The sequence below is a fragment of the Rhineura floridana genome, chromosome 11, assembly GCF_030035675.1.
Source record: "Rhineura floridana isolate rRhiFlo1 chromosome 11, rRhiFlo1.hap2, whole genome shotgun sequence".
Classification (NCBI taxonomy): domain Eukaryota; kingdom Metazoa; phylum Chordata; class Lepidosauria; order Squamata; family Rhineuridae; genus Rhineura; species Rhineura floridana.
The window spans coordinates 17,315,466-17,339,656 of NC_084490.1; the positions used below are offsets into that span (position 1 = coordinate 17,315,466).

General features: G+C 45.8%; 1 protein-coding gene and 2 long non-coding RNA genes across 3 annotated transcripts; 2 read left to right on the top strand and 1 right to left on the bottom strand.

Moving 5' to 3' along the window:
• Window positions 1-665: 665 nt before the first annotated feature.
• Window positions 666-5,809, bottom strand: LOC133365977 (uncharacterized). Its single transcript, XR_009758337.1, has 4 exons — window positions 5,687-5,809; window positions 5,235-5,331; window positions 3,624-3,742; window positions 666-738 (listed from the first exon to the last, which is right to left on the bottom strand). It is a non-coding gene; the product is annotated as an uncharacterized LOC133365977 (long non-coding RNA).
• A 1,650-nt stretch (window positions 5,810-7,459) lies between these two features.
• Window positions 7,460-12,985, top strand: LOC133365801 (uncharacterized). The gene is made up of 3 exons (XR_009758322.1): window positions 7,460-7,626; window positions 9,501-9,543; window positions 12,208-12,985. It is a non-coding gene; the product is annotated as an uncharacterized LOC133365801 (long non-coding RNA).
• A 3,885-nt stretch (window positions 12,986-16,870) lies between these two features.
• On the top strand, window positions 16,871-24,178 carry SEPTIN1 (septin 1). The gene is made up of 11 exons (XM_061588061.1): window positions 16,871-16,943; window positions 17,077-17,167; window positions 18,093-18,179; window positions 18,308-18,431; window positions 19,597-19,731; window positions 20,175-20,292; window positions 20,747-20,848; window positions 21,132-21,231; window positions 21,319-21,484; window positions 23,334-23,418; window positions 23,647-24,178. Exons 1-11 carry the CDS (start codon window positions 16,941-16,943, stop codon window positions 23,725-23,727), a joined length of 1,092 nt encoding a protein of 363 aa, XP_061444045.1. The 5' UTR covers window positions 16,871-16,940; the 3' UTR covers window positions 23,728-24,178.
• The last annotated feature ends 13 nt before the right edge of the window (window positions 24,179-24,191 follow it).

Here is a 24,191-nt window from a genome sequence, read left to right on the forward strand (position 1 = left end):
CTAATATAATGTATTTTGTATATTTTCACTAATATATTCATTTTATTGTATGTTATTTTCACAAATACATTCATTTTTATGCATAGTTTTCCCTATGCATTTTTGAAAACATTGGTTGGAGAACTGCATTGCAAAATGCAGATAAGTATGAATTTTGAAGGATGGCTGTGTTAGGGTTCTCGTGCTGTTTCAAAATGTGCACATTTGATACATTTGACTCTAAATGCAAACGTTGGCATCTCATCACACTATGAATGAACCTATCGGTATAGTTTTGATTATAACTATTGCCTGATAGACATCAGGGATTTGTGCAAAGACCTCCAAACACTTAATGTGTCTTTCAAGACTGTGGATGATTCCTGAATGGTAATTCATCTGCAGGGACAGTCTCCTAGCAGTGCTATACAGGATGTGTGTGTGTGAGAGAGCGGGAAACGGAAGTTGGCAATTTTTGAAACAGATATAAAGTACACATAACAGTGAGTAGCGGAAAGAAAGTGGTGTGCCTAGGGCTGCTGAGTCCGTGGAAGATTTTTCAGCAGGAAAACTGCACCAGATGGAAAAGGGTTAATAATAATAATAATAAATTTTATTTCTAAGTCGCCTATAAACGGCCAACGTACAAAAGAATAAAATAACATACAAATACAATGAACAACAACTCTACATAATCAAAAAATCATAAAAGTTTCCCCGACTGTATAAGTCATCCAAGGTAGAATGTTGCCTCTACACCTGAAGTTTGTAAAAAAGAAAAGAAAGACACAAAACAAAACACTGGTGAAAACAGGGTTGGCGATTGTCTCAGGCGACAGACACTGAGAATAACAAACTGGTGCCCCCTCCCCCAAAAATCCCACTCACCTACCTGTGCCACTGGTTGGCCACCCACTAGCTAAGGTGATGCTCTCTGCTGCCCCGGCACCTGCTCCCTGCATCATTCTCAGGAGGGGCAAAGGGGCAGAGAGAGGCATTCTGGGCCAGGTGGCCAGGAAAGAGCAGTGGCTAGAAATGCTATTTAAACTTAGAAATTCTTTTAAAAGTTATTTCAAAGTAACTTTAATTTGTTTTACTAAAATTCAACAGCATTCCCACAAGCGGCAGTGGAGGCACTCAACCCACCACCTCTTCCAGAATGCCTCGCTCTGAGGAAGGACTCCCTTGGCCCTTTCTCTAACTAAGGCAGGGAGGAGGTGGAGGGTGCAGTGGAGAAACCGCTACTGCTGCTGCAGTGACAAAACAAGAAGAAAGGGAGGGAATAAGTGAGGAAGAATAAGAATAGAAGCAGCACCAGGAGAGGAAAGGAGGCCTGTAGCAGTGGGAGGCAAAGCCATCAGCCGTCTCAGTGGTGCAATTTCTTGTTACCAGAGCTGGATGAAAAACTATACACAACTCAGTGGCCTTGTTCAGACTTAACACTAAAGTGTTTTTAGTGATTTTAATGGATTAGCATTAAAATCATGATCCTGTGTGAGCTTCAGGGCACATCCACACCATACTTTTTAAATGCATTCAATGCACATTTAAAGCACATGACTTTCCCCAAGGAATCCTGGGAACTGTTTTTGTTAAGGTTGCTGGGAATCGTAGCTCGGGGGGGGGGGAACTACAGTTCTCATGATGTGTCCAAAGTATTATATGTGTCCGAAGTCAGAGGAAGGCAACGGCAAACCACCTCTGAATACCTCTTACCACAAATACCCTATGAACAGAGCAGCCAAAATGCTGCCACTTTACAGGACTGATTTCTTACAAGAGCAGAACAAGTACTATGTGGCACGCATAACATGGAAAGCACAGCTTGAACTTGGCCTGGTAGCAAATCAGCAACCAATGCAGATTTCAGAGCAGACATATTATGTGCTGATAGGATCTCACTCATGTCAGCAATCATGCTGCAGCATTCTGCATTAACTGAGTGGCTGCCAGGATTTTTTTAGTTTGGTTTTCGGTTATGAATCCTGACTGGTTGTGGGATGCTAAGTTGTCTGCCTTACTCATAAGAATCTTGCTGTGGTTGGTATGGTATTGCATTTAGGAAAGCATCACTGTCTTTTGTTTTTCATTTTCTGTTTGCATTTCATTTATCTTTAACCTCACTTCCTTACATCCATAGAAGCAACAGCAGTGGTTGCCGTTGGCCTACGGTGTACCTCAGGGTTCCATTTTGTCTCCCATGCTCTTTAACATTTATATGAAACCACTGGGAGAAGTCATCCGGAGATTTGGAGTGCAATGTCATCAATACGCTGATGACACTCAACTCTATCTCTCCCTTCCATCTGATGGCAAGATGGGACTGTTTGTCCTGAACAGGTGCCTGGAGGCTGTGAGGGGCTAGATGTGGGCAAACAAACTGAAACTTAATCCAGACAAGATGGAAGTGTTGCTGGCCAAGGGAAAAACTGCCCTAGGGATAGGGTTGCAACCTGTTCTGGATGGGGTTGCACTCCCCTTGAAAGAGCAGGTACGCAGTCTGGGAGTTCTTCTGGATCCTGCCCTGCTGCTGGAATATCAGGTGGCTGCGGTAGCCAGGGGTGCTTTTGGCCATCTCAGAATGGTCTACCAGCTGCATCCGTTCCTGGAAGCATCTGACTTGGCCACGGTGACACATGCATTGGTGACATCGAGGCTTGATTACTATAAGGCACTCTATGTGGGGCTTCCTTTGAAAACAATTCGGAAACTACAGTTGGTCCAAAATGCAGCAGCCAGAATGCTAACTGGAGCACGGTGCAGGGAGCATATCACCCCTGTGCTTTATCGACTCCACTGGCTCCCAATTTGTTTCCGAGCCCTTTCAAAGTGCTGGTTTTGACCTTTAAAGCCCTAAATGGCCTTGGACCAGTTTACTTAAGGGACTACTTAAGTCCATACATTCCTAGCCTGCATCTAAGATCATCTACCTCAGGTCTTCTCTGCGTGCCTGGAATGAAAGAAGTTAGATTGACAGGCACGCAGGACAGAGCTTTTTCAATTGTGGCTCCCAGACTTTGGAATTCCCTGCCCCGAGAAACCCGTTTTGCTCCCTCCCTGATGGCCTTCCGGAAACTTGTCAAAACTATTTTGTTCCGGAGAGCCTTTGGTTGGGACTGACAGGTCAGCCTGATACTGTTTTAAGCTTTTTATTCTCCATTTTTAAATCTTCTTTTAGTCTCACTTTTTTATACGTGCATGCACATATATACATGCATGTTTGTATGTGTATGCATTACTGCATTTTATGTATTTTAATAGTATTTTATGCATTTTAATCTACTGTAATGTTTTGTGTTTTTATTGTGTATTTTATTATGTATGTATTCGTTTTTATTGTAGCCGCCCTGAGTGCCCTATTGTAGGGTGGAAGGGCGGGATAGAAATATTTATAATAATAATAATAATAATAATAATAGTAATAGTAATAATAATAATAATAATAATAATGTGCTCGGCTCAACCGCCTAAAACCCATTGATGATGCACCTTGTTGGTTGCATGGCAGTTTGTTTCTTGCCCAATAGTGGTAAAAGAGAAGTCACAAATTGGGAAGTGTGGCTACAACTGTTGTTGCTCCCAAGCTGCTGCCTGTGAAGGTAGACCAAACCATGTGTTTTTTCTCTCTGTCAATTATTACTCACTGGAACTGGGTTGGCTGTCAAAGTGAGTTTATAGCAGCCCACAGGGTAGACACAAAGGGTAGAGAATCTTCTTTCTCTTACTCATTTCTCAGACCTCTTTCTGAAGTGAAGGGTCAAATCTGTAAAGAAGTTTGGAGCAGCCACGTTAAAAGATAAGGGCAGGGCATTCCAGGCAGGGGGTTGCCAACCCTGCTTGAATATGGATGTCTTTGCAGAGGATCCCTAGTCAAGCTTTACCAACAGCACAATCCAAACTATATCTACTCAGAAGTAAGTCCTGTTGAGTTCTATGGGGCTTAGTCCCTTAGTAAGTGTGTTTAAAATTGCAGCCTTCAGAGACATCCATCTTTACTCCTGAATGCTCCCATCTAACACCTCTACAATATTAGGCTCCTTTCTTTCTACAGTGGCCTTCTGGTGACTGGCCTGGCCTGAAGGCACTTAAACCCTTCTTGCTGAATGCAAGTATGCTAGATTAAATGTTCCCTACCCAGGCTCCATCTTTTAGCTAAGATTTCTATCTCAATTTCCAATCAGATTTTTGTTTAATTGTATGCTCCAAGCAACTGTGATTGATGCTTAATGTATCATGCTTAATGACTTCACTTGGGCCCACCCTGTGACATCACTTAGGCCCACCCCTGTGACATCACTAGGGCCCACCCCTGAAATCAGGGCCGGCATCAGACATGCCTGGGGCCCTTGGGCACCAGCTTGCCCTGGGCCCTGGCACGCATGTGCACACGCACACATACACATGTGCGTGTGCCCAGGGCCAGCCCCAGACACTCTGGAGCCCTTGGGCAAAAGCCTGCCCCAGGCCCCAGCGCTTGCCTTCCGCGATTCACGCACAGCGAGAGCTTCAGGACTCTGCCATTCCCTTGCTTAACTTACCTTGTTCTGCGGTTATGCACACAGCGGTGCCCTTAAGAAAGATGGCGGCTGAGGTTTCCCTAAGGAGCTGAAGCCTCTGCTGCCATCTTGGTTCATAGCAGGGATGCGAGCGTGCAGCACACATGCGTGTCATCAGCCAAGATGGCGGCAGAGGCTTCAGCCCCTTAGGAAAACCTCAGCAGTCATCTTTCTTAAGCACACCGCTGTGTGCACAACCGCAGAACAAGGTAAGTTAAGCAAGGGAATAGGGGAGCCCCGAAGCTCTTGCCATGCGATCTGCGGCAGCGATTCTGTAGCCTCAGGGGCCCTCGGGCCAGTGCCCCACCTGGCCGCCCCTTGGAACCGGCCCTGCCTGAAATCTCAGGTTTTGGGATGCTTCTGACCTGGCAACCCTAGTCATAACATATGTGGAGGAACTGCTTAAATCAGGGACAGAGATGGAACCTGTAGCCTCCAGATGTTGTTGGACTATAACTCCCATCAACCCTGGCCAGGGATGATGGGAGTTGTTTATTTACAGCATTTATACCCCACCCTTTAGCCAAAATGGTTCTCAGAGAGACTTTAAAAAATCAGTTCTAAACAGTCCCTGCTCTGAGGCTCCCCCACTGCCTAATGTTTAGTTTCTAAACTTTAGAATGAGATGACAGCGTTAACATTAAAAGAACTGGTGGAATTAACCTCCACTACCAATAAACCAAGGAACCCAGGGATTACCTGAAGGCACATTATCTTGCTCCAGCCTGCAGGTCTGGTGACTGCCTGGAGGGGTGACCACCTGAGAATCACACATATGCTGCCTAAGGTTTCATGACTGAAGAAAGGTGGGGTAGAAATGGAAGAAAACAATTAAATAAAATTACAGATATTTTGGCTGCAAGAGTCTCCTAGTCTTGCCACACTGGGCACTTCCAGGCTACCTGTTAATTGAGCATCCATCCTGATTTCTTTGCAGGGATATTAAACAATGCTGGCTATTTAATGAACATTCACAAAGCAAGTATTCTCCTAAACTTTCCAATGCATTTTCCTATCATTTTCCTTATTGCAAAAAAGTCTGGTCTTTTTGGGAAGCAGGTTTATTGCACAAGACCTCCCAAATCAACTGTAATTTACTGGCATGATGATTGAATCCCATCAGGAAATAGTGACAGTCTGGAAGCACTTACCTAGTTATATCCACAATAGACTAGTGCAACACGCTCTGCATCGGGGTCTGCCTTTTTTAAAAAATGCCGAAAGTCAGCTGGTGCAAAACCTGTGGGTCCTGCCTCACAGACACAGCACGGAAGCATCTGGTTGCTTGGTTAGACAGACTTGTTGCTTGCTTGCCTGCAGTGCTTGCTTTGTTCTGCAGTAATAAGGGACAGCAGGAGCCCCCTAGAGGTTGGTCAGGGAACACACACAATACAGAATGCAGTGGCTGAGCACTGAAGTCAGTAGCATAGTGGCAAATTCAGAAGTGCAGGGTCCCTTCATGATAGTCACGCCACACACCCTTACATCCACGCCCCCTTTCCCACTGGCCCTCCTCTCTTTTGGTCTGTTTCGTGAGTCTATACTCCAGTACAACAGGCTTCCCTAGGAGCCAATCAGCATGAAAGGGGAGGCTGTTTGTTAGCTAGTAAGAGGAGTCTTAGAATCATAGAATAGTAGAATTGGAAGGGGCCTATAAGGCCATCGAGTCCAACCCCCTGCTCAATGCAGGAATCCAAATTAAAGTCTTCTCAATGGCTAACACACTCCCTTTTCATGCTGTTTGGCTCATAAATAGGGACCTAGCTGGGACCCTGCTTCCAAAAAAGTAGCGGGTCTATGACTCCCCATGACCCGAGGCAACTACATCCCTGGTGCTGATAGGTAACTTGAGTCTTTGTCATGGGGTAACCAGGTGAAAAAAAGGAAAGGGATCCTGCAGCTGCAATGTAACCCTCCCCCCCGGAAGGTTATGAACTCTAATTCCTCAGAGGATGGGGGGGTAGTGAGGACTTTCTTGAAGTCTAGAAGCTTCTTCCTGCCCGTCCCACCTTTTAAAAACTGTAGCTAAGGAAGCCTTTACAAAATATAAGGAGTCTAGATTTCCCCCCACCTCCCCTCCCCGCGGCCCCTCTCCAGTTTGAGCATTAGTCTCAACCAGAGCTTGGAAAAGTTACTTTTTTGAACTACAACTCCCATCAGCCCCAGCTAGCATGGTGCTGGCTGGGGCTGATGGGAGATGTAGTTCAAAAAAGTAACTTTTCCAAGCTCTGGTCTCAACTAAGGTTCTTCACACTGTGAACTTGAGAAGATCTGAGAACCTTCAGGAAATGGCCTCAGTATGTTGAAAGGTTGCCCAGAATTCCTGCAGCAAGTCTCCTGCTTCAAACATGATTGTGTATAATGTATGGGTGGGGAAACTTTTTCAACCTGAGGGCCACATTCTCTTCTCAGCAACCTTCTGAGGGCCGCCTGCCAGTGGTGGGCAAGGCCAGAGGCAAAGGTGGGCAGAACGAATCCTCTCTCACACACACCCCTATTTATCCTCTACCCAGGCAAGCAAGAGGCATTAACAGAGTTCTAAGGACACATTCTAGCCAGGCAATAACACTTTGGATGGGTAGCAGTGTGGCCTAGGGAATGTTCTGAGGGCCAGACAGAGCACTCTGGAGGGCTATATTGTGGGGTGGACTGAATGAACAGCATACATTGGCAAACCACGCTGCTGTTCTCAGTACACTATCTCTCAAGACATTGCGATCTGACCAGTGGAAAAACAGGATGTGGTTAACTTTATGGCTGTAAACGATACTGACATCTGTAGTGGTTAAATAACTGCCTGCATATTGCCACGTAGATAATGCTGTTGTACTATGTATGTACGTGATGTTATACAATAGTTAAAGGTCATAGGCTGTTTATGGAGAAAAAATAATCCACGCCTCCAGGCGGAGGTAAAATAAAAGCGGAGACCAGAATTACGAGGGGGGCTCCGAAATTGAACTCTGGTCTCACCGTGTCTCACTGTGTCGTGATATCTACATCTGGTGACCTCGACGTGATTCAGAACAAACACCCTCGTACCCACTGGCAGGATCAGCCAACGGTGCACCTCAGCGTACAGCTCCCATTCGTGAGTATGGGGGGGGAATTGTCAGCTCAGCAGAAGGTTCATGCACAAGAGCTACAAAAAATTTTAAAACAGGATACCTCAGCTTTTGTAAGTCGTTCTCACATTGAATCATTGTTAAAAACAATTCAATGTCAATGTCCATGGTATCCAGAGCAAGGATCGCTACGTCAGTCAGATTGGATAAAGATAGGGAGAAAATTACATGAAGAACCAAGAGCACCTATTCACCATCTCTTATTATGGCAAAAGTGTGCTGAGGCCATTAGTCATTTAGGGATAAAAGAGACATCGCTGGTTGCCAATTCTGACCAGAAAACTCCTCTTTATCCCCAACTTTCTTTACCTACACCTGAAAAGGATATTGAGAAATTTGTAAATGCTCCTCCATATAGCCCTCCAGTCCAACAAGAACAGGTTACTGGGAAGGTTAAAGCAGCCATAGCTCAGGCTGCAGCCTCAGGATTATTATCTATGGAAGAAATGGGAGACTGGGAGGGTACAATTTCAGCTTTTCCCGTTACATATCAGCCAGATCCTAATAATGCTAATAATCGCATAGCAACTTGGACAGCTCTTCCGTTTTCTGTTATTAGAGAAATAAATAAGGCAGTAAGAGAATATGGGATTACGGCTAATTATGTACAAGGGATGTTGGAAGGAGTAGCTACTGGATATAACATGATCCCTCAAGATTGGAAGGATCTCTTTAGGATGATTTTGACTCCTTCGCAATATGTAGTTTGGGACCAAGAATTTAGACATGCTGCTATAGCAGCTGGGGATGCTAATATCATTCCCGAGCAAATTTATGGGTCAGGTAATTTTGCTACCATAGCACAACAAGGGGTATTGCCTGAAGCCGCATTTCATCGAACTGCTGAGTGTATACAGAAAGCATTTAAAAAGGTGCCTGCTGGGAAAGAACCCTTACGTTCTTTTACGAATGTACGGCAGCAAGCAACAGAGCCCTATTTTCAGTTTGTTGACCGTTTGAAAGAGGCTCTGACACGGCAGGTTGATAACCCTCAGGCACAAGGGGAATTATTGTTAAAATTAGCTTACGAGAATTCTAACACAGACTGTAAAAAGATTTTGAAAAACATTATTCATAGACCGCAATATGAATTGGGAGACATGATTCAAGCTTGTGCAGAGGTAGGTACACATGTTCATGCCATGACATTGTTAGCTGGGGCATTAAGACAGGGTAACAAACCTACAGGCAATTGTTTTAATTGTCAAAAGCCTGGTCATTTCAGAAGGGAATGTCGGGCTCCTGGCGGAGGAGCATTTAAAGGTGGGGGCACTGTTACAAACCGGCCAAAGAAGATCTGTCCGAAATGTAAAAAGGGTTATCATTGGGCTAATCAGTGTCGTTCAGCTCCCACTACCAATACCAATGTGTCTTCCCGTCCTATTGAGGGAAACTGAACTTGGGGCAGGCTTCCAGCCCCGAATCTCAAGGAAGTGTACCCACCCCTGCTACTCAAGGAAGCGCTGGAATTGATTTAATACATGCAGAGTCAAAAGATGTTCCTTTGCCTGGAGCAGTTCTTTTAATGCCTACCACACTTACTGGCCCTTTACCAGAAGGCACCGTAGGCCTTGTACTACCGCGATCCTCTGCTTCCAAGAATAATATAATGGTGGTACCTGGTGTTATTGATTCTGATTATCAGGGAATTATTTATATTCAGTATTGGAGTCACCTTCCCCTTCAGTTGAAGAAGGGAGATTCTTTTGCGCAACTATTGTTATTGCCATATCGTCTTTTCACATCGAACACTTCCTCCCAAAAACGTACTGGTGGATTCGGATCTACAAGGACGAAATCGCCGAGTGTGAGTATTTCAGGTAATCCTTTCCATCCACAGGTAGCTGCAGTACTGGCAGAAGTGACCAGGGAGAAACCGGTTCGTAAGTATTGTTTAAACAATGTTATTTTTGAAGGTATTATAGATTCTGGGGCAGATGTCACAGTAATTGCTGAACATAACTGGCCATCCTCTTGGCCAGTAGAAGTGGCCCCTTCTGTGTGGGGAGTGGGCGGAGCTCAGGATTCAAAACGGAGTAAGGATTGGATACAAGTTGTTGCTCTTGATGGTGATCGTATAGCCCACATTCGCCCTTGTATTTTGGACATTTCAGTAAATCTGTGGGGAAGGGATTTACTGGAGCAATTCCAGACCACCATTGTTATTAATGATTAGCCAACAAAAGGCAGCTCTTCCTTTACAATGGAAGACAGACATACCCATTTGGGTAGAACAATGGCCCTTACCCAAAGAAAAATTAGAAGCTCTGCACCAACTGGTAAAGGAGCAACTGGAAGCTGATCATATAGCAGAAAGTAATAGCCCTTATAACACCCCAGTGTTTGTGATTAAAAAGAAATCTGGAAAGTGGAGGCTCTTACATGATTTACGAGAAATAAATAAATTAATTGTGCCCATGGGTCCGCTACAATGTGGGACGCCTAATCCAAATTTAATTCCATATGACTATTCCTTAGCTATTATAGACCTGAAAGATTGCTTTTTCACAATACCGTTACAAGCGCAAGACGCACCGAAATTTGCGTTTACTGTTCCCGTATATAATAACTCTGGCCCTGCGCAACGATATCAATGGAAAGTGCTACCTCAGGGCATGTTAAATAGTCCAACCCTATGTCAACAGTTTGTAGACATGGCCCTGCGACCCTTTCGGGCTCAATACCCTACATTATTGGTCTACCATTATATGGATGACATCTTGGTGGCTGGGAGAACCCTCCCATCTATGTGGCAACAACACCTTACTGATCATTTGTCACAGTCAGGGTTGCAGATTGCCCCTGAAAAGGTACAACTCAAAGAACCATTTCTGTATTTAGGACATAAATTAATGCAATCCTACTCCACTCCTGTATTGCCCTGTCTTACTTTGTCAATGAAGCCAACTTATGTAGAACTACAACAATTCTTGGGTTCTATTAATTGGATTCGACCATATTGTAAACTTACCACTCAAGACATGGGGCCTTTATTTGAATGTTTAAAACAAGGACGTCAACCTGCAGATATTATTACTTTAACGGAACAGGCAAGGCAATCCCTAGAATTAGTTTCTACAACGTTAAAAGCTATTTGGGTGGATCGACAAATATTGAATAAACCACTGATTTTATTTGTTTTATTTGATGGAAGCCAACTTTTTGCTGCACTCACTCAGGAGTCAGGCTCCAATGCTACACATATAATAGAGTGGCTTTACTTAGCCCATACACCAAAGTCATCTATCACAACTTTGCCAATGCAAGCAGCAGAAATAATCCAAAAAGCACGATTACGATCAAGGCAATTATTAGGTATCGATCCGGTTGAAATTTCGTTGCCTCTTAAACTTTACACATGGGAAAATGCTGTTGCACTTTCTGATGACCTTCAATGGGCTTTAGTCTCTTATTTGGGCACAATTTCATGTCGTTCCTCATCAGATCCACGGCTTCAAATTACACAAAAAATTCCTATCCAGTTTCAATCTGTAATCAGTTTACAACCCTTACCTGCGGTCACGGTCTATACTGATGGCAGTCCAACTAGAGGGGTTGTTGCATGGCACGAGCAGGGGGTTTGGAAGACAATTTTCACCTTACCCCAAACTTCCGCTCAGAGATCTGAGTTGGCCGCTGTTAGTATGGCGCTGTTGACTTTTGCAGATCAGGAGGTTAACATTATTACCGATAGTCTTTATGTTAAAAATGTTGTACTTGCATTACCCGGTAGTTATGTCTCTCCCATGCTGGACACTAATCTACTTGCTCTTATGCTTACACTTCAAAAACTCATACATACTCGGTCTTGTCGATTTGCTATATTTCATATTCGCAGTCATCAACCTTTCCCAGGATTGTTAACAGAAGGTAATCAATATGCTGATCAGGCTCTTCGTGCCCTCCTTTGCACACCCATAGAAAGTCATGCCCTTCATCATCAAAATGCTAAAGCACTCCAGAAGCAATTCCATCTTACTGCCCAGGAAGCCTCTGCCATTATTCAACAATGTCCCCAATGCACACAGTTAACTCTATCCCCAGAACCAGGAGTGAACCCACGAGGTCTCATAGTTAACCAGTTGTGGCAAATGGATGTTACACATTTTCCTACTTTCTCCCCATGGAAGTATTTGCATGTTACAGTAGATACATATTCCGGATACATATGGGTAACTCCTCAGAAAGGGGAAAAAACTAAGAATGTTATTAATCATGTCATTCGTTCTATTGCCATCATGGGCCAACCTCAGACGATAAAAACTGATAATGGCCCTGCATATGTTTCACAGCAATTTGCACAGTTTTGCACTAAGTGGTCCATTACACATTTGTTTGGTATTCCTTATAATTCTACAGGTCAAGCTGTCGTCGAACGTACCAATCGTACCCTTAAAGAGCATTTGCTTAAACAAAAACAAAAAGGAGGAGTACCACTGGGATTGGCCACCAAAGAGGAGTGGCTGGCACAAGTGTTGTTTACCATTAATCATTTAAATTTGTCTCAATCTCCCAATACTCATTTTTCCTTTTCTACTCGAGCGCAGCGGCATTTTCAGCAGTCGGAGTCTCTACCTGCCCCGCGGGTGCAGTTTCGGCAACTACCAAATCCAGAGTGGAAAGGCCCAGTTCCGCTTATAACGTGGGGTCGAGGTTACGCGGCTGTGTCTACGCCTGACGGTCCTGTGTGGGTACCTGCTAGGTGTATCCGGCCCTGGAAAGACGATGTCCTGGCACGATAATCTTAAGAATCCCATCCCTAATTTTTCTCTGCAACTTCAGGATACTGGGATGTCTTCCAGGAAGCGTGGTCGGAATGTTCCGCAACCTCCCGTGACTTGGGGCCAAATAAAGAACTTAGCAACACAAGCAGAAAAAGCAATGGAACAAGCCGGGGTGGACAAGACAACTGAGAATACCATTCTTGCTTTAATTGCGTCTTTAAATACAAATTCTATTTTTGTACTTTGCATTTGTTGGATTTTAGGAAGCGCCGGGGCTGACAGGTTGGGGCAGGAGTTGGGGATGCGGTTTCAACACAATATCTGGGTTCAGTTAGCAAGAATGACAAATGTGAGTGACTTTTGCATGACTGAACATGTACAGGAAATGGGTATGTTGGGAACATGTTTAATACCCGTATGCAAAGCACCTGGGGATATTGGGAACATTACAGGACTTGGGCGGTTCATGAATACTTCAGAGATTAAATATCATACTGTTTCGAATTGGGGAACTCCAACCTTCCAGCTGCCTGTTAATGCTTTTCAATTATTTACATCACATGTTGCAAATTCCATTAATAATACGTGTGCTCGGATGGTTAATTGTAGTCGACATAAGGTGCAGAAGGGATGTCTAAAGGTTGGGAGACCCACATGGAATTGTACACAGCACATTAACATATCCAGTATGTACGGACACATTCCTTTACCAGGTGGATGGTTTTGGACATGTGGAGAAACCACTTTTAATTATGTTCCCGCTAATATTTCTGATACCATCTGTTGCCTGAGTCGACTGGTTCCCATTTTCCTTCATAAAAGGGAGTTGCTAGCCCAACGTAGGAAAAGAGAAGCTGTTGCCATGCCGGCTGATTGTAATGACAAGGTGGAATTGCTTAATAAAGCAGAAAGTGTATCACTAGCCATCTCCCTTGTTGGACTTCCTGCATTGGCAGTAAGTAACAGCAATCAATTACATAAATTAGCCTGTAATTATGTTAAGATGATAAATGCCACCTCTCGAGCCATTGCTTTGTTAAATGAAGAGCAGGGTATATTAAGACAAGCTATCTTGGATAATCGTGCAGCTATAGATTACCTGCTATTACAACATCAGTTGGGGTGCGAAACTATAAAGAATATGTGCTGTTTTAATTTAACTGACAACAGTTTTGAAATCAGAGCACAGGTAAAAAACTTGAAGGATCTAGCTAATAACATTTTGCAGGACGCCCCTACAACTTGGTGGCAGTGGCTTTGGAGTTGGCTGCCCACTGGATGGCTAAGTCAGATTCTTAGATATGCTATTCTTTTACTCATTTTAAGTATAGGCTTATGCTGTTTTTTACAATACCTTTTCCAGACGTGTACACCTGTTGCTCCGCGACCATTACGTAGTAATTACTTTTTGCTAAAAAATAAAAAAGGGGGAGATGTGGGGTGGACTGAATGAACAGCATACGTTGGCAAACCACGCTGCTGTTCTCAGTACACTATCTCTCAAGACATTGCGATCTGACCAGTGGAAAAACAGGATGTGGTTAACTTTATGGCTGTAAACGATACTGACATCTGTAGTGGTTAAATAACTGCCTGCATATTGCCACGTAGATAATGCTGTTGTACTATGTATGTACGTGATGTTATACAATAGTTAAAGGTCATAGGCTGTTTATGGAGAAAAAATAATCCACGCCTCCAGGCGGAGGTAAAATAAAAGCGGAGACCAGAATTACGAGGGGGGCTCCGAAATTGAACTCTGGTCTCACCGTGTCTCACTGTGTCGTGATATCTACACTATATTGGGTTCCCGGGCCTGCAGTTCCCCATCCCTGGCATAAAACCACCTGTGTCCACCTATTGCCTACGTATCCCTTAAGGCTTGCAGGAGAGGATAATTTGTGAATCTTCCCCATGGGAAAGTAAGACCAGCGGGGGATGTAGCAGGGATATCTCTGTTGCAGCCTTGACAGGGGGCGCCAAAGGGAGCCCAGGTTGGGCCCTGGCCAAGGGGCCCTTCGATAGGGTGAGGGAGAAGTAGAGCTCCTCTTCCGCGATCTGTGGCAGGACAACTGCCACGGATCGCAGGGAGGCAGCTTGCAAGTCGCCCGCCCGTTCGCTGGCTCTACTACCTGTCTTCCCTGTCTTTTGTGGCTGCGCGTGCAGGGCTGCCATTAACCAAGATGGCAGCTGAGGTTTCCCTAAGGTGCTGATGCCCCGCCGCCATCTTGGTTGATGGCAGGGATGTGCGCACGTAGCACCATGCGTGCCATCAACCAAGATGGTGGCGGAGGCTTCAGCCCCTTAGGGAAACCTCGGCAGCCATCTTGGTTAATGGAAGCCACAAAAGACAGGAGAGACAGGTAGGTGGGGTGTGCGTGCATGGGTGTACATGCACGCATGCTCACGTGTGTGGGTGCCGGGTGCCGGGGCCCAGGGCAGGCCTAGTTCTGCTCCCCATGCACATCGACCTCGTGTGGGTAGCCTCATGTCCTGCCCAGAGTGCAAGACACAAGACGGAGGCGAGACTGGAATTAATTCTTGTTTTATTAGAGTAACGGTTACATCAAAAACAGCGTGCTTCATAGCTATGCTAACTCACTACGGTCTCTAACTAAGCTACCTAGGTGTACTCTGCAGCGTGTGAAGAAAGTTGACTCTGCACCCCAGTCGGGGGGGTGCCGCCTTAAGTAGGAAAGGTCTTCGCTCGTAATCTCTGACTTCTCCGAAGTTTCACCTTCTGGCTGACCCGATTCTCTCTGCGTCTCGCGTGGGGCGAGCCTCATCTGACAGTACAGGTTTGATAGGTGCCGGCTCGGCTTCAGGAGGCGGGAAAGCGTTTGAAGTACCAGGCAGGGAGTCCGGGGGGGGGGGAGTTGGCGCGTGCACCAGGTCATCCCCCAACGGCTCTGTTGGGGCATCTGTAGGTGGAGCGAGGTCTGCTTCAGCGAGAGAACTGTCTGTGGGAACTGGCAGACTGTCAACTATACCCCCTCCCTCATTGTCCTCGAAAGCTTCATCTACCTCTGATTCCTCTCCCTGCTCTATCTGGGGAAGCTGGGGCTCAACCGACTCCCCTCCCTGATCCTCCGGGGAGAGCTGGGGCTCAACACCTCAATAGTAGAAGTGTGCGCACCGCTTCAGACAGTTGCCCTCCTAATTCATGCAGTGGTGTGTGTGTCTGTGTGTGTGTGTGGAATTAGAACACTTGTCTCCAAGCTCCTCCCCTTACATATTGGTTTATCCAGTGTCCAGGAAAAGGAAATGGTGGCTAGCTGGAGCCTGTCTGCCACAGAGTCTTGCAATGCACACGGTAGCTTATGCCATCACTCCCCATCAGTTATCACTAGCCCATCTTTGCCACTGATTCCCTCCTTTGGTGAGGGCCTCCTCAAATGTGGATGTTGTGTCCACTCCAATCTCCGAGCCTCAAGAGACTTCCAGGGCTTCCTGTGCATACCCAGGGTTTGGTTTCCTTGGTGGAGACTATGGTGTGTTTATGAGATATGGTTTATTTACATGTATACGCAACCTGAGCATAAGATGGAGGGGTTCACAGCATTAGCACTGCAACAGATCTTGCTTCCCCATTAGATTTCTTGGGGACTCCCCAAAGCCATAACTTGGGGTTCAGACCGGAGAGACAGGTAAGCCTCTCTGTCTTTTCCAACTTCACTTCAGACTAATACTAACAAACGCAGGCCACTTCTGAGCTCCAGGATGAGGGGGGCCTCCAGCCAGGTGAGGGGGGAGGAGAGGAGGGCCTCTCTCTGGAAAGAGTTTCTATAGCAACAGGACTCCTCTGGACCACAATTTTTATATGTAGATTGGCCCATGAAGCAAACAAAGAAACTAACTTGGCCAGAACTATTAATTTATGAAAGGAACTTGTTTGACCAGCAGAGCAGGTTTCGTCCACTGCAGATTCCAACTTTCAGATTCTGGATTACAGATTTGGAGGGGACTCACAGACATCATCCAGATCATCCCCACAATCCTATAACATGGAGCTAGCCCTATATACATTGCTCTGGCTTGGCTCAGCGATCATTCATAATGACTTTCTTTATTTTCCCCGCAGAAGTCACTCTTTCCCATAAATGACTCATCCAAGTTTGTCAAAATAAAGTGTGTGCATGTATGCAAGTGTGCACACACTTTTTTTGGGTAAACCATCTTGAACACTGTTTGTTGTGCGGGGGAACAGGGCACAAGCTGGCTAAAACTGAACTAAACTTTGCAAGTTGGTCAGGCAAGCAGAAGAGCAAAGAGAAAGGGCAGGGAGGCAGGCACGTCCGCCCAAACACCAAGCAACCTTCCAAATGTTTTTATGTCTGTGGGTGACATTTTGACTTGAAACTTGTGCTACCCACAGGTGGAAAGAAAGGAGAGGAGGGAAATGAAAGTGGGCCAGCCAATAGGAGATCAGGACGCCTTGATGTGGGTGCAAAACTGGCTTCCTGCTTCACCGCAACAGGAAGCCGGTGTTAGAGCCAACAAGGTGCACACACATCCTTGCAGCGAGCGTCTCCCCAGTACAACTAGAGAGACCCGTTATGGTAAGAATGCATAAAACAGACCCCTTCCTTTCTTTTATCCCCCTGGTTTTCTTAGTGGGGAATCTCTCTTAGAATCCCAAGAAAGGCCCCGACGGTGGGATGTCTCCTCATGCAATCTTTCTGTCTGCCTCAGGATAAAGATTACGTTGGCTTTGCTACCCTGCCCAGCCAAGTCCACAGGAAATCGGTGAAGAAGGGATTTGACTTCACCCTGATGGTAGCAGGTAACAAGCTATTAAAGACCAGCTTTCTCCGTCCTAGCCAACCCCAACATCCCTGCTTAGCCCACAAGGTCCCACTCTACATCCCGAGGGGACAGAGAACCCAGGCATCCTGGTTACACCTAGACATGATCCTTGGAGCGGTCTTCTCTTGCTACACTATGATAGGCCTGTTGTTTTGTTGTGCAAAATGAAGAGATGCCCCTAACTGCTGTTTTTTGTATGGTCTAGGGATAGGGTTGCCAGGTTCAGGGCCCGAGACTGATCCTATATCTTTAGGAGATGAGAAAGTCAGCCAAGTGCAGGTGTTCTTGCAACACTGTAATGGGAAAAACCACAAGGTGGAATTCTCCCTTCCCCCTGCACAACTTTTAAAGATACAGAAGACCTCTTGGTTGCCAGGTTCAGCCGAAACCCTGAAGTCCTCACTCTCAGGCCTACTCCTATAATATTCTAGGGTGTATCTGCTTCCAGTGGTAGGTAGAGAACCCAGAATCCTGACCAGGGATGGACAGATGAGTCTATTTCCAGACCATGTTTGTTTTGTATGTGTCTACTCTAGTCCATTTTTGTCCACATTAATCTACAATTTGTATTTAAATGCATGTTTAAATATGTATTTTTATCTCAGTATAAGCATTTCTAAACTGTTTTATCTTAATGTACACTTTTAAAAGAGTGAATTTTGGTACATTTGGTACATTTTTTGAGCCATGTATTGCAAAAATAGGAAAATTGCAAAATCTGAAGGATACTTATTCCAGGAGACACTGTTCAGGTCAGTTTGGATTGGAATTCACAGAAATAAAATTCCTCAAGTCCTAATAGTTGGAGAACTAGTCCCAGGATTACACCTGTACTAACAAAGGTCCTCCTCCAAGAGTTTCAGGACCAGTAACTTATACCTTCACACTCATTCATCCAATAGGAGAATCTGGACTGGGAAAATCCACTCTTGTCAACAGCCTTTTCTTGACAGATCTGTACAAGGACCGGGTGCTTCCAGACACACAAGGTGAGTAAGGATTGATGGCTGCCATAGTATGCAATATTGGGGGGGGGAGCGGGGATTGCTGCTAAGGTGACCATAGTGCTTATTATTATTGCCCCGCTTATTATTGCCCCATCTTCTCCGCTTCATAGACAAGATCCCCCAGACTTTGGAGATTGTCAAACATGCAGTAGATATTGAAGAAGCGGGGGTGAAAGTGAAACTGACAGTGATTGATACCCCAGGATTTGGGGATGCAGTGGACAACACTGAGTGGTAAGAGGACATCCATATGTCTTGGTTATGATGAAGCAGAGATGCTAGTAAGAAGTTCCAGCAGGGTAGATGGATGCTGGAGACTGAGATTCCAGAGCTATGAATCAAAGATTTATGGGTGAGAAGATGGGCCCAATTTGAAAATGTAGGGGATGGAAGTTCAGGGAGAGTTTGCACAGGCACGTTCAGCACCCAATGGCTGCAGCATCTAATGCAGGAACATGGGGTGCTGCCTTGTTCTGAGTCAGACCATTGCTCTATGCGGCTCAGTACTCTCTACACTGACTGGCAGTGGCTCTCCAGGGTTCCAGGCAAGGAGTCTCTCCCAGCCTTACCTGGAGGTGCTGGGCATTGAATGCTCTGCCACTGAGCTGCAGCCCTTCCCAAGAAGTGGGCACCATGCAGCCCTTGGGCTAATTTCTTGCATGTGACAAGGAGGGAAAAAAATAGGATGTGAGCAAGAGAGAGGGGGTGGGGGAGAGAGAAAAAAGACTGCCCCCCTTTTGAATCAGCCCCTCCTCCACGGTATACAGCCCCTGACATGTTACCCCAGAGGGAGTGTGGCCCTTGATAGAAAAAAGATTGTCCACACTTACTCTAATGATTGGTTTGCACGTGTGAAGCCACTGCTATAGAGCAAGCACTGCAGCAGGTTGGTTTGGATGAAACATCATACTGTGGCTTGTGCTCTCTCTTCCCCTGCTTTCCTTGAGAACACCCAGATGCTATTGCAAACAGTGGACTCAGAGAGTGGAGCAGCAGCCCAAACCATGGGATGCCAACAAAGATTGTGCAAACTTGGTTTCAGATTCTCGTTTGACGGACATAAACCATGGCTTGTTGAATACTGTTGGTTCAGACATCACAAGAAACCATGGTTTGCTGTTGTGTCTCAGACAGAGATTTCATGTCCAATGATGTTACCTCAAATGCAATGAAGGTAGATTGACATGACAAGCCACAAGTCAAGTGGTGTAACATGCAGCTATGGAAAAGTAGCTTCCCCTCCAGACCTTGAACTAGCAGCCCAGACCCTGTTCCCACTACTTGACCTATGATGTACATGAAGCCAAGGAAACTAGGGATTGTCTGTATGATTCTGACTAGCAAGGGAGCTTTCTCACAGCCTTGGGTCCATTCTTCTCCTACCTGTTTTTTTCAACAGCTGGAAGCCAATAGCCCATTTTATTGATTGCCAGTTTGAGCAGTATTTTCGAGATGAGAGTGGCTTGGATCGCAAGAATATCCAGGATGGACGTGTCCACTGCTGTCTCTATGTCCTATCACCCTTTGGACATGGGTAGGGCGCATGGAAGTTCAGAATGTGGGTGTAGTGGCTATACTGAGTCAGGGTCATATCTCTCAGTTCTCCAAAGAAGAGTCAACTGGAGCTTGATTTGAAGCCCATGATTTTTATTTCCAGCAACTAGTCCAATGCTGCAAAAGGTGAAGGGATAATAAAATGTCACTGAGCATGTGCAGACTGCCTTTGCTGCTGACTGCTAAGCCTATCAGCACATACTTGGGGTGCAGATCTTAGGTGGGCTTGTTTTTATTTTGCATTCAAAATAAATGAACAACTGGGGGGGGCAGTCACAACCAAAACACCTTAGCCACAACTCAATACAAAAATTAGGCCAACAGGCCCAACTTAGAGAACAGGGTAGGTTGATGGTGGGTAGGAGACAGAATTGCGAGATGCTCTGAAAACAGAAGTCAAGCCTTTGACTCCCCCCACCATAGGCTCCGCCCCCTAGACATTGTATTCCTCCAAGCCATCGACGAGAAAGTCAATATTGTGCCAGTGATTGGAAAGGCAGACAGCTTGACTCCAACAGAGGTGCAACGCAAGAAAAAGAAGGTGAGGCTTCCGAGAGGAGCATTGCAGGGGAACCTGAGGTGTATGCAGCAGGTAACCAGTCTGAAGTAGGTATCTTACCCCAGGGGTGGGGAACCTCAGGCCCCAGGCCTCTCTAACCGGCCCTCAGGATTTTACCCAGGCCACATACATACCCAGCCCACATCCCTCATTGGCTCTGCTCTCTCCTCTAGTGATTTTGCCTGGCCGGAATGTGACCTTGAACTTGTACCCCACCCACTGCTGGTATGCAGCCCCCAGAAGGTTGCCACAAGAGAATGTAGGCCTGGAACTGAAAAAGCTTCTTCATCTCTGCCCAACAGGACACCCCATTGCAGTGCCTGCATCTCTGGGGCTAAGATCCTCACATATTCCACAATTATCCCTATCCCTTGCATAGCTACAGCTACATCTCCTGGTCTTGTAGCTCCTTGTTTCAATTCCTTTTTACATACAGATCCGGCAAGAGTTAGAAGAAAATGGGATCAATATCTACGAGTTTCCCGACTGCGACTCAGATGAGGACGAAGAGTTCAAAGCTCAGGATGCTGAGATGAAGGTGAGAATTGAACAGGAGGCAGCATATTTCCGAGTATCAGTTGCTGGAAACTGCAGGAGGGAAGAGTTCTCTTGCGCTCAGGTCCTATTGGGTATCTGCTTGGCCACTGTGAGAACAGGATGCTGGACTAGATGGGCTATTGGCTTGATCCAGCAGGGCTCTTTTGTTCTTAAGAGGCTTCCGAGTTCCGCTCTGGTCTTCCCTCTGGTCTGGGGAGAAGTATTGCAGGAGAGAAAAGTCGGAACAATACAATTTATGGATCTCACTGGTGTTGTTCTTACAGAGGAGCATCCCCTTCGCTGTAATTGGATCCAGTCACGTGGTCAAAGAGTTGAAGGACAAAGTGTTCCGTGGACGGCAATATCCTTGGGGGACAGTTGAAGGTAAGTTGCGTTTAAAGGGGAGGCCCAGTAGAGGGCACTGTGGCAAAGGAAGCTACTGATAACTTCCTGTATTTTTTCACCCCCTAGTGGAAAACTCTGCTCACTGTGACTTCCTCAAACTTCGGAACATGTTGATTCAAACCCATATGCAGGACTTAAAGGATGTGACCCAGGAAGTTCATTATGAAAATTACCGTGCACAGTGCATTCAGAGTCTGACTAGACCTGGGGCTCGGGACCGCAGCAGTCGCGCGTAAGCAAATTCAGATTTGTCTGAAGGGGAGAGTATTTGGGAGACCAAGACCAAGGGCTCCCTTAAGGAATAAACAGAGAGACTGAAGAGATTCTGGTTAATAGTTTAAGACAAGAAAATTTATGATCATAAAGCATAACTGCACACTCCACATCCTAACAAGGGCAGCCCTATTCAGACGATACCAAGGAGTGATCTGGCAGCTGGAGGTTCCTTCAGTTAACTTCCTAATGGCAAGATAACAAAGTGCTTTTAAGAAGTAAGAAAGAGAGGTGTGCATGTGTGTGTGTGTGTTTGTGTGAAAAAAAAGTTTAGGTGGTATTCAACTAACTTCTTGCATTAGCAGAATTCAACTAGTGTAAGGGGATTTCCCTCCCTCTCCCCCCTCCCTCCATGCCATCTCCAAATCTACTCCAGAGGATTAGGGGAACACCCAGAACAGATTTAGGGGGAAGACAGGGGAAGAATGTTCTGTTGCGCAAGACAAAAGCCTTGCACTGACAGAATTGTAAACTTAGTTCTATATTGAATACAAACGTGTGCACTAGTTACCCTTCAAGAGAGGGGTCTGTATGTAGACCACTCTCATCTGGTCAACTGATTATTCTGCCTAATCTATTTTTCAGGTTCACAAAGAACTGTACCAAGTGGAGGTTTTAAAAGAATAGTTCTGGAGTCCTTTTAATAAAGGCGACAATTTGTCAACATAGGACAAAGAGAAGGTGGTGGAGAGAGGGAAGAAAGTGCTGGGGGAAATGGTCATCTTCCCTTCAGACAAGATACGATGACGCTAGCTTTACCAAAACTTGATGACGCTAGCTTTACCAAAACTTTAAATCAAAAGCAACAGAATGGTAGAATTGGAAGGGGCCTGTAAGGCCATTGAGTCAAATAATAGTAAGAACTGGTATTTATAGAGCAGCAGAGGTGGGAAACCTCAGGGCCTACAACCAAATGTGGCCCTCCAAGACTCTCTGGATGGCCCTGTGCCCTCTCCCCAAGCCACCCCCCTCAGTGGCCCTGTTTCACACCCCACATATTTTTGCCTGGCTAGAATAAGTCCTTGAACTCCTGACAATGCTTCTTGCTTATCTGGATACAGAAGAGAAGCCTACTGTATAGAAACAAGCCTACTGTAGAAAGGTAACATTTCTATTCACCACTCTGTCCACTTTTGCCCTGATCCCACCCAACATTGGCATACGGCCTTCAGAGGCCTGCCCAGAAAGGAGTGCAGCCCTCAGACGGAAAAAGATTCCCCTCTCCTGCTATAGCACTTTCTAGTGTTCAACATGCTTCATATACACTGGCCATGTTCACATGTCGTAGTAAGTTGGGATTCCTCACTTCTCCTGGTTTACTGTGAATGAGCAAGTGCTGGTGCGCACAGCCCATTTGCGTCTGGATTTGCTCCTCCTTTTGAGCGAGCAGGTCCAACAACCAAGGAAGCTGAAATTAAGTTTGGCTTTCTGCAATGTGCAAACCTGGCTTCCTGGTTTGTTGTTTCCAAACCATCTATCAGGCTTTGAAGTCAGCTTACAAATCCTGCCTTGTTTGAGAGCAACGAACCACAATGTTTGTTGGGAAATCCTAGCTTATAACCATTGTTATAAAATTTACAATAAATCTGAATACTGAAATAAATCAGTATTACCATCCCCATATCGCAGATTGGTTGACTAAGAGTGAGTAGTTTGTCTAAGGCCACCTCAGCTGAGGTGAGAGTCTTCTTAGTTGTAGCCCAGTCACTTAGCCACTATGCTGCACCATCTGAGTGATCCAGTGAAAATTACAGGCAGGAGCCAGGATATTCCTGGGTCCTATCACAACCTCTCTGTTGCTTCCGTAGGAAACTGTCACGTCAAAGTGCCACTGAGCTGCCACTCCTACCTCTGGCCGAGACAGAGAAATTAATTCGGGAGAAGGACGAGGAGGTGAGTCCCCCAGGAGCAGGACTGTGTGTTGAATGCCTTGTGTGTTTCCCTTGGAGTTCACAGTTGCTGACTCTGTCCGATACTAGATCCCCCTGACAACTAGCTTTCCTCCCTGCTCCCATATTGCCAGTCCCTCAGCAGCGATATCTCAACACTGGGCAAATGGTGAACAGGTGGGATCCACCCCAAAGCCGAGTGCAATTTCAACATCTCTCTTTCTTTGCCCAGCTCCGCCGGATGCAAGAAATGCTACAGAGGATGCAAGCACAGATGCTGCAGAGCAAAGGGGAGCAATGCGACAGCCTCTGAAATGCAGAGGAGTGCTTTTCCCACACTGCTGTGAGAACCCTGGAAGGGAGAAACTTTGTCTTACTTCCATGTGGCCAAAGATCAAAGAGGACCACTGGGTGCGGAAATGGCAGTGTTAGTGGGTACGCTGTGCATTGAAGGAAGGAAGAGACTGTCACTAGGGGCATGGGTTGGGATCCTGTGGCCCTCTGGATGTTGCTGGACTACAACTCCCATCTTCCCTGACCACTGGCCATCTCGGTTGGGGCTGATGGGAGTTGGGAGTCCAACAACATCTAGAGGGCCACAGGTTCAACATCCCTGGCTTAAGAAATTGTTGCACTGGATAACCTGTGTCTCTCATATATAGTCCTTCTTCTTTTCCCCGACAGTGCCAACTCACTGGCATAGCATGGCTTCAGTAAGATGCAACGACTGGTCAATGAAAATAAAATAAATTTTACAAAGCTTAAGGACTAGCTTCC

What these genes read in the sequence shown, in the direction of transcription:
- SEPTIN1 (XM_061588061.1), top strand. An exon ending in CGGGACCGCAGCAGTCGCGC is followed by an intron (nt 21,485 to 23,333) that starts GTAAGCAAATTC and finishes TTGCTTCCGTAG; the next exon opens with GAAACTGTCACGTCAAAGTG. An exon ending in TTCGGGAGAAGGACGAGGAG is followed by an intron (nt 23,419 to 23,646) that starts GTGAGTCCCCCA and finishes TTCTTTGCCCAG; the next exon opens with CTCCGCCGGATGCAAGAAAT.